The sequence below is a fragment of the Triticum aestivum genome, chromosome 1D (assembly GCF_018294505.1).
Source record: "Triticum aestivum cultivar Chinese Spring chromosome 1D, IWGSC CS RefSeq v2.1, whole genome shotgun sequence".
NCBI lineage: Eukaryota > Viridiplantae > Streptophyta > Magnoliopsida > Poales > Poaceae > Triticum > Triticum aestivum.
The window spans coordinates 106,551,459-106,565,758 of NC_057796.1; the positions used below are offsets into that span (position 1 = coordinate 106,551,459).

At 46.7% G+C, this 14,300-nt stretch overlaps 1 protein-coding gene across 1 annotated transcript; it reads left to right on the top strand.

The window, feature by feature from the left end:
• Window positions 1–6,689: 6,689 nt before the first annotated feature.
• On the top strand, window positions 6,690–11,221 carry LOC123180604 (protein MAEA homolog). The gene is made up of 7 exons (XM_044592683.1): window positions 6,690–7,069; window positions 7,246–7,440; window positions 9,444–9,566; window positions 10,092–10,277; window positions 10,421–10,554; window positions 10,661–10,847; window positions 10,962–11,221. The coding sequence occupies exons 1-7, from the start codon at window positions 6,770–6,772 to the stop codon at window positions 11,061–11,063; spliced, it is 1,227 nt and encodes a 408-aa protein (XP_044448618.1). The 5' UTR covers window positions 6,690–6,769; the 3' UTR covers window positions 11,064–11,221.
• Window positions 11,222–14,300: the final 3,079 nt, after the last annotated feature.

Here is a 14,300-nt window from a genome sequence, read left to right on the forward strand (position 1 = left end):
CGTCCCGCGTGCCCCGGCCTGCTACCGCCCCGGCGCCCGCGCGCCCAGCTCGCCTCGTCGTGCGGGCGCACGCCCGCGCCCGTTTGGCCCGATGGGCCACTGCCCAGTGGGGCCCCCGCCCCACATCCTTCTGTAAAAAAAAAGAAAAAGAAAAAGAAAAGAGAATTAAAAATAAAGTTATAAAAATAAAAATAATAAAATTTAGTTAATTAAACTTAATTAATCTGTTTAATTAAATAATTAAAACTAATAATTCAATTAATAAAAACTAACTACTGTTTAGTTAACCTGAGACTATGACGAACGGGACCCACGCGTCTGTTGACCCAGTCAACAGATGGTTGACTGATGACATCATGCTGACCTCACGCTGACGTCGTAATTAATTTTCTAATTAAATTAATTCTATTAATTCTATAAATAATTTAAATCTTTATAAATTAATATAAAATAATCCGTAGCTCGGATGAAAAAACTTTGTACATGAAAGTTGCTCAGAACGACGAGACGAATCCGGTTACGCAGCCCGTTCGTCCGCCACGCATCCCTAGAATAACGAACACGCAACTTTCCCCTCCGATTCATCTGCCCGAAAACGCGAAACACCGGGGATATTTTCCCGGATGATTCCCCCCTTCACCGGTATCACCTCATACCGTGTTAGAACACGTCTAGCTCTGCCTGTTGTCCTGTTATGCACTTGCTTGCTATGTATTTACTGTTTCTCCCCCCCTCTTCTCTTCGGTAGACCCCGTGACGATGCTGATGCCCCTGTGGTCGACTACGTCACCGATGACCCCTCCTTCTTGTCTGAGCAACCAGGCAAGCCCCCCCTTGATCACCAGATATCGCCTATTCTTCTCTATACAGCTTGCATTAGAGTAGTGTAGCATGTTACTGCTTTCGGTTAATCCTATTCTGCTGCATAGCCTGTCGTTGTTGCTACAGTTGTTACCCTTACCTGCTATCCTACTGCTTAGAATAGGATGCTAGTGTTCCATCAGCGGCCCTACTCTCTTGTCCGTCTGCCATGCTATACTACTGGGCCGTGATCACTTCGGGAGGTGATCACGGGTATATACTATATACTTTATATACATGACACATGTGGTGACTAAAGTCGGGTCGGCTCGTTGAGTACCCGCAAGTGATTCTGGTGAGGGGGCTGAAAGGACAGGTGGCTCCATCCCGGTAGAGGTGGGCCTGGGTTCCTGACGGCCCCCGACTGTTACTTTGTGGCGGAGCGACAGGGCAGGTTGAGACCACCTAGGAGAGGGGTGGGCCTGGCCCTGGTCGGCGTTCGCGGATACTTAACACGCTTAACGAGATCTTGGTATTTGATCTGAGTCTGGCCATTTGGTCTATACGCACTAACCATCTACGCGGGAGTAGTTATGGGTATCCCGGCGTCGTGGTATCAGCCAAAGCCTTCGTGACGTCAGCGACTGAGTGGCTCGCGCCGCATTGGACCGTAAGCTCGCGCTTGTATTAAGGGGGCTAGGTCTGCTTCCGGCCGCGTACGCAACGTGCAGGTGTGCAATGGGCGATGGGCCCAGACCCCTGCGCGCATAGGGTTTAGACCGGCGTGCTGACCTCTCTGTTGTGCCTAGGTAGGGCTGCGACGTGTTGATCTTACGAGGCCGGGCATGACCCAGAAAAGTGTGTCCGGCCAAATGGGATCGAGCGTGTTGGGTTATGTGGTGCACCCCTGCAGGGAAGTTTATCTATTCGAATAGCCGTGTCCCTCGGTAAAAGGACGACCCGGAGTTGTACCTTGACCTTATGACAACTAGAACTGGATACTGAATAAAATACACCCTTCCAAGTGCCAGATACAACCCGGTGATCGCTCTCTAACAGGGCGACGAGGAGGGGATCGCCGGGTAGGATTATGCTATGCGATGCTACTTGGAGGACTTCAATCTACTCTCTTCTACATGCTGCAAGATGGAGATGTCCAGAAGCGTAGCCTTCGACAGGACTAGCTATCCCCCTTTTATTCTGGCATTCTGCAGTTCAGTCCACTGATATGGCCCTTTACACATATACCCATGCATATGTAGTGTAGCTCCTTGCTTGCGAGTACTTTGGATGAGTACTCACGGTTGCTTCTCTCCCTCTTTTCCCCCTTTCCTTTCTATCTGGTTGTCGCAACTAGATGTTGGAGTCCAGGAGCCAGACGCCACCGTCGACGACGACACCTACGACACTGGAGGTGCCTACTACTACGTGCAGGCCGCTGACGACGACCAGGAGTAGTTAGGAGGTCCCAGGCAGGAGGCCTTGCCTTTTCGATCGTTGCTACTTTTGTGCTAGCCTTCTTAAAGCAAACTTGTTTAACTTATGTCTGTACTCAGATATTGTTGCTTCCGCTGACTCGTCTATGATTGAGCAATTGTATTCGAGCCCTCGAGGCCCCTGGCTTGTATTATAATGCTTGTATGACTTATTTATGTTGTAGAGTTGTGTTGTGATATCTTCCCGTGAGTCCCTGATCGTGATCGTACACATTTGCGTGCATGATTAGTGTACGGTCAAATCGGGGGCGTCACACTTTCTTTGTTAGCTAGTTCATCGTATTAAAAGAAAACCCCAAAAGATTTCTTGTTTCTTCTTTTGTCTTTTGTTTGAAGTTCTTCGGTGTAAATAGTATTATGGTTTTCTTTTTTATTTTGCTTTCTTCAGGAAAACTAAAAACTCGAAAAATATTTCAGTTTGTTTCTCTAAATTTCTTTCCTTGAGTCGTCGTAGGGAGAAGGCATTAAAAAGAATTCCAGTGGCTCTTATGTGCTTTATTGTTGATCTAATAAAAGACCAAATATTTCCTTGTCTTCTCCTGTGTATATAGTGTTTGCAGATTTCAGCTTAGTCCACGGCACACATGAGCTATGTTATGTTTTCCACATCATTCAGTCGCGCAAGTGAAAGGCAATAATGACGATGATTTGATGAAGTGACCATCATGAAGAAAGGTTGTACGAACTCTACTTGTTTTTGTTTTTGTAAATATGTTTAGCTTAGTAGTCTTGATTAAACTTATTATGAGTAAACATGTGTATGATGATGATTAGAGTTCATAGTTGCTCATGCCGTGCTTAAGCATCGAGGAGTGGATAATATGTTATCTTGCGTGTCAACATGCATTAAAATGATGTTGATGTAGTATGTTATGATTGTATTCTCCTATCAAGAATTCATGTGGCTTGACTTGGCACATGTTCACGCATGTAATTGATTCAAACCAAATATTGTCTCTATGATATTTATGTTCAAAGTGTATATATCCTCCTCGTACTCGTGTTCAATGTTAATTATTTAAAATGCATGATTATGACCGTTGTCGCTCTCTAGTTGGTCGCTTCCCGGTCCTTTGCTAGCCTTCACCTATACTAAGCGGACATGTTGCTTGTGCATCCAAATCCTGACAACAAAGTTATGCCATAAGAGTCCATCATATCTACCTATATACGACATTACCCTATAATTCCAAGTAAATTTGCATGTGCCATATTTAAATCTTCAAATGAGCATCCATTTTGTGTGCCCGTAGCGCTCATGGAGCGATGGGGTAGTCAATATCGTCCATGCTAAGTGTGTTTTACTTGCGACGAGAGTATATTCGCTCGTACAATTTGAGGGAGGCTGATAACAAGGATGACCAGTCCAGGACTATTTAGAAAAATTGCTCCCCTAGACAGTTGATTGTTGGTAGGCACATGTGGATTCGGCTAGCCATGGTTTGTGTTAGTATGGTGGAGGGGGAGTAAAACTGTTTGCATGGAAACCGCCATTAAAGTGTTTAGCATGAAAGTTATTGGAAACTTTGTCATAAACCATTGACAAGAAAAGTACACCTCTCAAAATGCAATTATCTCTGTTTTAAACATGAGCTCTCGTACTTCTACAAACCCCTACTTCCCTCTGCGAAGGGCCTATCTATTTACTTTTATTGTTCAGTCATCACTTTCTCATTCACGCACCAACCCTGAGAGGCTATTGCCATTCTTAGTTTAACATGCATTTGGTCTAATTAATGTCGAGTGTGAGCATGATTGCATGTTTTCTATGGTGAATTACAATGTTTAGTCGTTGCTTGAACTTGAGAGGTGGTCTGCATTTATGTTTTGCGGTCTAAGAAAGGGCTAGGGAGATACCACTCTATCATGGTTGTTTTGACGAAGTGTTGGCATTTGAGATATATCATTATTGCTCATTAGTTGATTATGTTATTGGCATGAGTAAATATGGACTTTAAGTGTTTTGTATATGTGTTTAGTTCATGATCTTTGCTGAGAACTTGATTACTAACTAAGTTTATATACAACAAGAAGAACAAATGAGTTTGTAAAAGTTTTTCTTTATCACTTTTAGTTTGTCAACTGAATTGCTTGAGGACAGGCAATGAGTTAAGTTTGGGGGAGTTGATACGTCTTCAACATATCTACTTTTCCAAACACTTTTGCTCTTTGTTCTGGACTCTAGTTTGCATGATTTGAATGAAACTAACCCGGACTTATGCTATTTTCAGCAGAACTACCTTGGTATTATTTTTGTGCAGAAATAAAAGTTATCTGAATTCGATAAAACTTCACGGTGATTTTTTATGGAATAAAAAAATACTGGAGTAAAGAACTACCGACGAAGGGGCAGCAGTGGGCCACAAGCTAGAGGGCGCGCTGTAACACCCCCAGTGTTATGGTATAGTAACCTCGCCCTAATGATGCCATGCCACCATGCCTTACTAGGCTAATTGTCACTTGATTAAAACTCAAGTCAAATTCAAATTTCAAGTCAATTTATTATTTCATCAATCAATAAAACAAATGTGTTGGTTATGTTGCAAATAATCACTAAGGAATTATCATGTAGAAACCAACATCATTTGGCCCACAATTAAATTCCTAGAAAATTAATAAGTGGTCCAGCAGAAATTAAAATAACCATTTAAATATAAACCTAATTATATATATTTTTCCTTTTGCCCCCAAACTTTGCGGATAGCCCCATAATATTGCAAAGTATTTGTGGGACAAGTCTCATTTTTTAACAAAACTCTTTTAGTATTAAAATAAATTAATAAATAGAAAAATGTTGAAAAAGAGAAACAGAAAAGAAATAAAGGAATAAAATAAAAAGAAGGGAAAATAGAAAATTGGTACTATGCACTTGAGCCCAGCACAGTCACCTTAAGGCCCAGCCCACCACCACCACCACCTCTCCTTCAACCTCCTGTAGCAGGAGGCAGAGGAGAGCGTGGCGGCCATCTAGGCCTCCCTGGCTCGCGATGCCGCCGTGGTGCCCATCCCGCGGCTTCTCCCGAGTGGTTAAGATCACCCTCACCTTCCCTCTCGAACCCTAATTCCCCTTTCCCTTCCCGCTCTGGATCGAGCCGCGCCCATCTTCGGTGACGGCGTCCGTTGCTCCCCGCCGATGATTCGCGCCGGGCCAAAAGCCACTAGCAAATTCCAACAGGGGCCCATTCAAATTTTGATTCGTCATCTTCCTCGATGGCACAGTCCTTGTGTGAATGTCCCATCTTCCCGCAAGCATGACAAAAAGTTGGGAGCTTCTTGAATTGAACATGATAAAATTCAGTCTACCTTATCTTTGTGAATTTGACAAAGCATGTAAGTTTCATATTTACACCATGTCTCACTCTGATTTGGATGAATTCACCCACAAATACGTCGGGGGAGTAATATGAAGCTCTTGCACTTCCCTTATGTGTTTTGCCATGTTTTCCAGAAAAGGCTTATTCTTTAACGCCCCATCCGGGAGCTTGTGAATTTGGCACCGTGTCTCCAACCGATCCAACTTGACCTTCTCTGGGTTTGTAAAGCTACCATATTCAGCCAACAGAAGAGCGAATCCCTTGAAATCCTATGGTTCATGATGCATAGCTTTGTTCCCTCCAGCCAATTAGTGAAAATTGTACCGAGAATAGATCTGGATTAATTCTCCACCATATAGACCTCCTGAATTGGATTCCATGCCGCCCCCGTATTAGCGATCAATGACTCAGGCTAAAACTTGTTTTGGACAACAATTTGGCCAGTGCAAGCCACTTGGGCTTCTCTTTTGTTGCATCCACCTCATCCTTCCATATAAGGTCATCAATCTCCTCGTCATGCAGGTGTAGTTTTTCCAGAAGTTTACTTAGATCTTCGTTCCTGAGCCCGCGTGAGCCAGATCCTTCCGCCAAATTTGCCATAGCCCCCGAACTATCTTGATATGCCTTCAAAGCCCCAAACCATAGCCACCCGAGAGTCACTAACCAAGGCAAAGGTTAGCCTAGGAGGCAGCAAGGGGGCAAGCTTGAGTCAAGGGGGAAGTCGATCGGTCGTGGCACTGGATATGGAAACTCATGATGGCGTGACAATGGATGGGCCGGAGAACCCTAGGGAAAGTCGTGGGGTTCTACCCATCCGCGGATGATATATTTGTATAACCTTTAAGCAGACAATAATGTCTACCATAATCTTTCACGAACTCACTTTCCAAACATGACATAATTTATCTACTACCCCATTTTACATAGGCCTCTATTTTGGTTTTGCTTTATCTTAGAGGAGCACAAGCGTTGGACCTGCAGTAATTAGGCCAAAAACAAGGTCACATCAGTATCCGGACAGCATCACAAAAACCTCTCCTCATCTCCTCTGCCGGCCTCTTTTTATTCTCCAGCAAATCCACAAGCCCTCCCCCTCTCTCTCCCCTCTTTCTCGGTGTGAGTCACAACAGAGCGAGAGAAAGGAAAAAAAAAGAAAAGATGGAGATGGCCATCGACACGCCATCGCCGTCGCCGTCCGTCTCGCCGGCGCCGTCGGCGGCGGCGGGGCGGCAGACGCGCGCGGCGGAGTCGGTGCGGCTGGAGCACCAGCTGGTGCGTGTGCCCCTGGAGGCCCTCAGGGCCACCGCCCGCACCAACCACCGACTCGCCGAGAAGGAGATCGCGGCCGTCCTCTCCTCCGCCTCCTCGGCTGCCGCTGCCCCCGGGGAAAGCGGCTCCGCCGCCGCCGTCGACCACCTCACCTCCCTCGTCTCCCGCCTCCACGGCCTCAAGCGCAAGGCACTGTCCCCCCAAATCCCACACGCATCCTCCCATCTCTCGCCCAATCATACTTGCGTCAGAAGGGATCCCAACTTTCTAGCTAATCAGTTCGTGCTTCTCGATTCTGCTGCAAAGATCTTGTCTCTTTTGTTGTTCCATTTGCTGACAAATTGGTTCCTGATGATGACCATCAGATGGAGGAGGGTGCGAGGGCGGAGGAGCTCCAGGTGCAGAGGTGTCGTGCGCGGCTGGACCGGCTGGCCGCCGCCAGCGCCGGTGACGACGCCGAGTGGGAGGACATACGTCTGAAGCGCATCCTAGTTGATTACATGCTCCGGATGTCCTACTACGACACCGCCACCAAGCTCGCCGAAACCTCTGGCATTCAGGTATAAGAATGGTGCAAGAAGGGCATCCCGACATGGGATTCTGGTTGATTGCTCGATTCATGTAGCTACATGCTTCTGTTTAGGAAAGTAGAACTATGCAAACTTTGACTAGGGTGAACAGAACCTGGCAGCGAAAGTGCGTCGATGTCTATCTTACCAAGAAAATTCATGGTTATTTGAGGATAATTTATTACTGTAATATATGTTATAGCGGCAGTGAGTAGACGGATACCCTGGAGGTCTGTGCCCGGCGCGGCTGCCCTGGATGCATCGTTCTGGCACGGGTGAGCTGCCAAGCGAAAGCTCCACGCTTTGGCGGTGACGCCCGCTGCTATCCTTTTTGAGGACGTAGTTGTGGTTCTCCTCTCCAAATCAGGGTTCCGGGTGAAGACTCCTGTCTGTTTAGGGCTTGGCAGCAGCGACGCTTGCGCCGTTCTCCCTCCTGAGGGCGTTGTCGTGGAGCTTAGGTGTTCTAGGGCATGACGTGGCGTTGTCTTCAAACCTTTCTGTATTCTTTGTCGGCAGCGAAGTAGTGTGCGTTTTATGTTGTCCAGTTATCCTAGGATCGGCTGTGTAAGAGGGTTGCCTCACTACCTTCTATTGTTTGGCCGTGTAATTTGGTTTGTGCTTTATCTATAAAGCGGGGCGAACCCTATTTCGAGAGTAGACGGATACTAGACTGGCTGGCATATAATTTTGATCTGCATTTAAGAAAATAGCGTAGGGATTGCTCCTCATTCTAATGGAATTACATATCAGTTAAAGCCCAAATAAAATTGAAGAGTCCCTGGACCAACTTCCTTTCCATGGGTACTCCGTCAACTGGTGGTGTTATTCTCTGTATTTGGCTGGGGATCAAGTGTCTCTATGTTGGTGGGGGTGCACTGACATTAACCCACTAGGGTTCGTCTCCTCTGAGGAATTTATTCTGCAGAATGAATCATTTACTGGTATCTTGGTCCTTCCTCTCATTTACTGGTGCCTAGTAGGTCGAGTACTGTCTATTTTACTGATGTCTTGACTAGCTGCGTGAATCTACCCCAGCCGAGTTTTAATCTTCTAAGGGTCCCACTAACCGCCCTCCTACATAAGTAGATTTTATCGGTTTCATATTGCTATATAGGCTTGCAATGCCTTTCTTCGAAGACAGTTGGGTTGTGTTATGTCTATTTAGTCTGCTAGATCAGGGTTTCTGCTTTCATTTGCTTGGATGGTTTTATACAAATTATGCGTAATGGAGATGGCATAATTTAATTTCTCTTCCTTTTGCACTTACCATTATTATTGAGTTGTCCAGCTATAATCCTGACATTCTGTTTTGTGCTTTTGGTTTTCCATAAGGGTTCCACATAACCTCCCTCCTAAATAAGGAGGTTTTATCGGTTTCTTATTGCACTATAGACTTGCAATGCCTTTTTTTGAAGACAGTTGGTCGAAGACAGATGGGTTGTGTTATGTCTATTTATGCTGCTACTCCCTCCGTTCCTAAATATAAGACCGTTTAGAGATTTCAATATGGACTACATACGGAGCAAAATGAGTGAATCTAGACTCTAAAATATGTCTATATACATCCGTATGTAGTCCGCATTGAAATCTCTAAAAGGACTTATATTTAGAAATGGAGGGAGTACATCACAGTTTCTGCTTTCATTTGCTTGGAAGGTTTTATTCAAATTATGTGTAATGGGGATGGCTTTATTTAATTCTCTTCCTTTTGCACTTACCATTATTATTTGAGTTGTCCAGCTATATTCCTGACATTCTGCTTTGCGCGATTTATGTGCCAGTAGACCATGGCATGTTGCTTTGTGCGTGCTATTACCTGAACAAGAAGCTAAGATAAGAGTTCTCTGTATCGATTCTAAATGCCTTTTGTGATTATGATATTGAGAGAGTTGTTATCTATTGGATCATGTTCACAAGATAGAACATATAGCATTTATCTGCAGTCACAGATACTCTTCGGTTTGGAACATAACCATTTAACTGTTTATATGCAGGACCTCGTTGATATTGATGTTTTTCTTGATGCAAAAAGAGTGATTGATTCTCTTCGGAATAAGGAAATAGCTCCTGCTTTAGCTTGGTGTGCAGAAAATAAGTCCCGGTTAAAGAAATCAAAGGTTTGTGTTACTTGTGCTATGTCATTATTGATGTCGGCCGATCCCATATCAGTGAGATGGAGTAAAGAATCTCTCCATAGAGCATTGGTGAATGGGATGCTTGCATCGTTTATTAATGATAGTTCTGATAGCTCATCAATCATGTAGGTTGCTTATTGAAATTATTCACCTTTGTAACTTCTTAATCACTTTATGCGGGTACATATAATCTCAGTAATTATTATATTGTGGCATGACTTTTGTGAAATGCCCGCCTTCATATACTCCAAATCAGAGGATGAAGGTGATTTGTTATACCTTCACACGTGAAAACATACAAGCCTAAAGAAAAAAGGTCAACTATTATGGGAGGATGCATGGTATATAGCCGAGTAAGGCATCAGTGTGTTTCCTCTTTACATTTTTCCATGTAAATAGAACAAAACCAGATTTTGCTAGCTTCTGGCTGCCATATAGCACTTCTTTATCTCAACACTTTATTTTGTTCTGGTACATCATACTGTCTTGTTATTGTTTACCCTGCAGAGTAAGCTCGAGTTTCTACTGCGGCTTCAGGAGTTTGTGGAACTAGTCAAGGCTAAGAACTTCCTGCAGGCTATATCATATGCTCGGAAATACCTTGCTCCCTGGGGGTCTACCCACATGAAAGAATTGCAGCGTGTTACAGCAACACTGGTTTTTAGAAGCAGTACAAACTGTGCTCAATACAAGGTTAGCAGCATTGTCTATGTCCTCTTGTTTTGTTGTGCCTCCATCAGAAATATGATAGCAGCTGGACTAAGATGTTGGTGCTTAAGCATCATTGGTAAATTGGGCTCCTGGTACCTTGCTGATACTGTCTGTTTTACTCGCAGGTCTTATTTGAGCAAAATCAGTGGGATTCTCTTGTGGATCAGTTTAAGCAAGAATTCTACAAACTATATGGCATGACACTTGAGCCGTTGCTAAACATCTACCTCCAAGCAGGCCTGACAGCTCTCAAGACTCCGTATCCTTTACATGATCGATACTTTTTTCTTTTCTTTTTCACTGGTTACAAACTCTAAATCTGCTTCGTGGGCAATATCTTGTTTACCCTCCTTGACCTTGCAAAGATTCTGCTTCGAGGGCAACTGCCCCAAAGAAGACCCCTTGTCGCTGGACGGCTTCCGGAAACTCGCAGAGCCTCTGCCCTTCTCAAAGCAGCACCACTCGAAGCTTGTCTGCCATATAACCAAGGAACTGATGGACACCGAGAATCCGCCGCTTGTCCTGCCCAACGGCTACGTGTATAGCACCAAGGTACGCGCCGAGCCGACCCACTTCTGCTCCCCCAAATCTTGATACCTCAACCATTCACACTGAATCCAGAACTTAAAATCTGCTGCTTGTGTTGTCCGGTGTTGCAAATCCCAGGCCCTTGATGAGATGGCCAAGAAGAATGGGGGCAAGATCATATGCCCAAGGACAGGAGAAGAATGCAACTACACCGAGCTCGTCAAGGCTTACATCTCATGATCATGGTGACCCCTTCGTAGCTCGTCTTGGGTGATGGATGATCGATGAGAATTGCCAGTCTGAATGTACATAGAATGAATGGATGGATCCGAACATTGTCGTGCGGTTAATTTGAGTTGTAGTGCAAAGCAAAAGAACCCACCGAAATTGAAACTGCAGATTGCGCTTTTCCATCGGTTAATTTTCCTGGTTGAATGGATGAATTTCTGCCGAATTTAAACATTCAAAAGGATGTTAGGGCATCTCCAATTCTGACCCTCAAACCGTCTGTATCCATCTGGGCGCAGCCGTTCGGACTCCGCAAGCCATTCAACGCCGACGCCCATTGGCCCATGGAGCAGTCCGGACTCCGGCAACATCGAAAGAAACTAGGGGGGTTGTGGGAGTCCCACCAAAAATTGAGGTGGAGCCCGTGCTTTTGTAGCTGCCCGCATTGTTTTCGTGGCAAAAATCTCTCATTCTTTTTTCCATCCTATTGCTCTTCACTAAATTCCCGCCCTTTTCCTCACTCTCTTTTCCCCTTCCGTTACCGACCCATGGACCCGAAGGAGACCCAGCCAGAGACGGAGGTGATGAAGGATCCAAGCTGCCCGCATTGTTTTGGTGGCAAAAATCTCTCATTCTCTTTTTCCATCCCGCTGCTCTTCACTAAATTCCCGCCCTTTTCCTCACTCTCTTTTTCCCTTCCGCCACCGACCCATGGATCTGAAGGAGACCCTGCCAGACGGAGGTGATGGAGGATCCGAGCATCTCGCTCGCCCGAAAGATCAACTCGGCGACGCAGCAAAATCATCGCGTGAAAGCAAAGGCCGCAAAGGAGAAAAAACTCAAGAAGCGGAAGGCCGGCGGAGGGCGTGCTGGTGGCGGACAAGGCGATGTGCGTGCGGTCACGAACGTGGTGGAGGTTGGGGCGGCCTGGGCGGGGGGCCTCGTCAACCGTGTAGACGCCGCCATGGGCGGAACATTACAAGGTTGCGTACTTCTACACCGCCAAGCAGCTTGGTAGGCAGGTCCCCGGCATCCCCCGTCATGCCGTTCATCGTTGATATCAACGCGACGCCGGTGCTTTCCTCCGAGTGTTTGTCCCCGCCGCTCGTCCGGATGCGGACGATTGGTGTGGAGCAGATGGGTGCCCACACGCTGTTCGCTAGTATGCCAAAAGCGAGAGAGCCGATGTACGACGACGTGAACAGGATGATCCACAAGGGAGGCGACGGAGGAGGTTCCTATGAGGACGGATAGGTGGATGACTCAGAGCCCACCCAGTCCGGCACCTACAACCAGCAGGGTACGCAGCAGTACACCCAGTCCGACACCTACACCCACCCGGGCATGCATCAGGACTACAACCAGCTAGGCACGGACACACAACAACATGATTGGGCCATCGAATAGCAGCAGGAGGAGGACTGCGAGGATGATGATCCACACGATTTCGGTGGCGATTCAAATAAGAGGGGTAGAGGAGAAAGCTTCAACATGCGGGAGGACGAACTGTTGTGCGATGCATGGTTGGCTACTAGCCTCAATCTGATCCATGACAGAGAGCAAAAGGGCACAATCTTTTGGGCCAACATTCATACTTGGTTCCATGAACACAAACATTTTGTGCCCTACTATGACGCGGTCATCCCCAACCGTGAATCGAAGTCCCTGTGCCATCGATGATACGCCATCCAAGAGCCGCTTCGAAGTATTGCGGCCACTTGAGGTGATTCATGGCGCGGTGGCCTAGTGGTGCGCAGATCACCGAGCAAGTAAGTTGTTAATATGTGTACAACACTTGCCGAATATGCATTATTTTGTAGATCATTTGTAGCCGGATATGCATAGTTTTGTAGCCAATATGCATTGTTGTGTAGATCATTTGTAGCCGGATATGCATAGTTGTGTAGCCGGATATGTATGCATTGTTGTGTAGGTCATTTGTAGCGGATATGCATAGTTTTGTAGCCGGATATGTATGCATTGTTGTGTAGGTCATTTGTAGCCGGATATGCATAGTTTTGTACTTCCTCCATTCCACAATGTAGTGCATATAGATTTTTTGAAAAGTCCAACTTTGCAGACTTTGACCAAGTCTGTAGAAGTAAAACATATACATATAGAATACTAAATATATATCCTTAGATACATCACAAGACGTACTTTCATATTGTATATTTGGTATTTGTCGGATCTCGGGTTCCGGCAAAACCCTTAAGGTTCGAACTCTGGGGTGCGCGCGAAGTTCTTTCCCTCCTACCGATCCACGCCCTAGCTCACCAAGATCTCGCGGACGAGCTCGACGAACTCGCAACACAGAAAGACACGAGATTTATACTGGTTTGGGCCACCGTTGTGGTGTAATACCCTACTCCAGTGTGTGGTGGTGGATTGCCTCTTGGGCTGATGTGAACAGTACAAGGGGAAGAACAGCCTCCTGAGGTTGAGGTGTTCTTGTGCTTGGTGAACTTGTGTGGGTCTGGATCCGACCAGTTCAACCTGCCTCTACTGTGGTGGCTAGTTCTACTTATATAGGCCCTGATCCTCTCCCCAAATATTGAGCGGGAAGGGAGCCAACAAAGGCGGGCGAATTTGAAAGGGGATAGCTAGTACAAGCTATCCTGACAAAAGCGGTCTTCGCCTGCAAAAGACTCTGGTGATGATGTCGTCTTGGGCTCCATGGCGACCTCCGTCCTGCTGGCCTGCTGGTCTTGGTCTCGTTGCACCGATATGGCAACCTTTGCCTGCCCTTGCCTCCTTAGCACCAAAGAGGAAACAAGGACGCTGCGCGCGCTGGCGCCCGCCTGGTGTCGATCGTCATGGCTCACGTCACTTGAGCCTCGCGAGGTTTGCCCCGCCTTGATATCTCCGCTCCTCGTGAGCCTGCCTGGAGAGGTAGCTCCTGAGGAGGTCTTGCGTCGTCCGCCTCGCGAGGGTTGGCCCCTCGCGAGGGTCTTGGATGCCTTGTTGACGAAGGTGGGCCGTACAGCCCTGCTAGCAAAGCCACGCCGTGGGCCGCAGGCAGGCAAGTCTGGGGACCCCCGTTCCCAGAACGCCGACAGTAGCCCCCGGGCCCAAGGTGTGCTCGGGCTTGGCTTCGAGGCGAAGCCAAGGGTCAAGTACGGAGCGCCGCGGGCCCCAAAAGCCTGCGGCCTCGGTTGATGCGTGGCGGTTGATTGGACGTGGGCGTCTCCGCTTCCCCACGCTGCCTCAGCAACTGCTCGACTTGACAAGTCCCTGCGACATGCAAGG

Coding starts and splice junctions, on each gene's coding strand:
- LOC123180604 (XM_044592683.1), top strand. CDS start 6,770: ATGGAGATGGCCATCGACACGCCATCGCCGTCGCCGTCCGTCTCGCCG. Junction 9,567..10,091: donor CCCGGTTAAAGAAATCAAAG/GTTTGTGTTACT, acceptor TTTACCCTGCAG/AGTAAGCTCGAGTTTCTACT. Junction 10,555..10,660: donor CTGACAGCTCTCAAGACTCC/GTATCCTTTACA, acceptor GACCTTGCAAAG/ATTCTGCTTCGAGGGCAACT.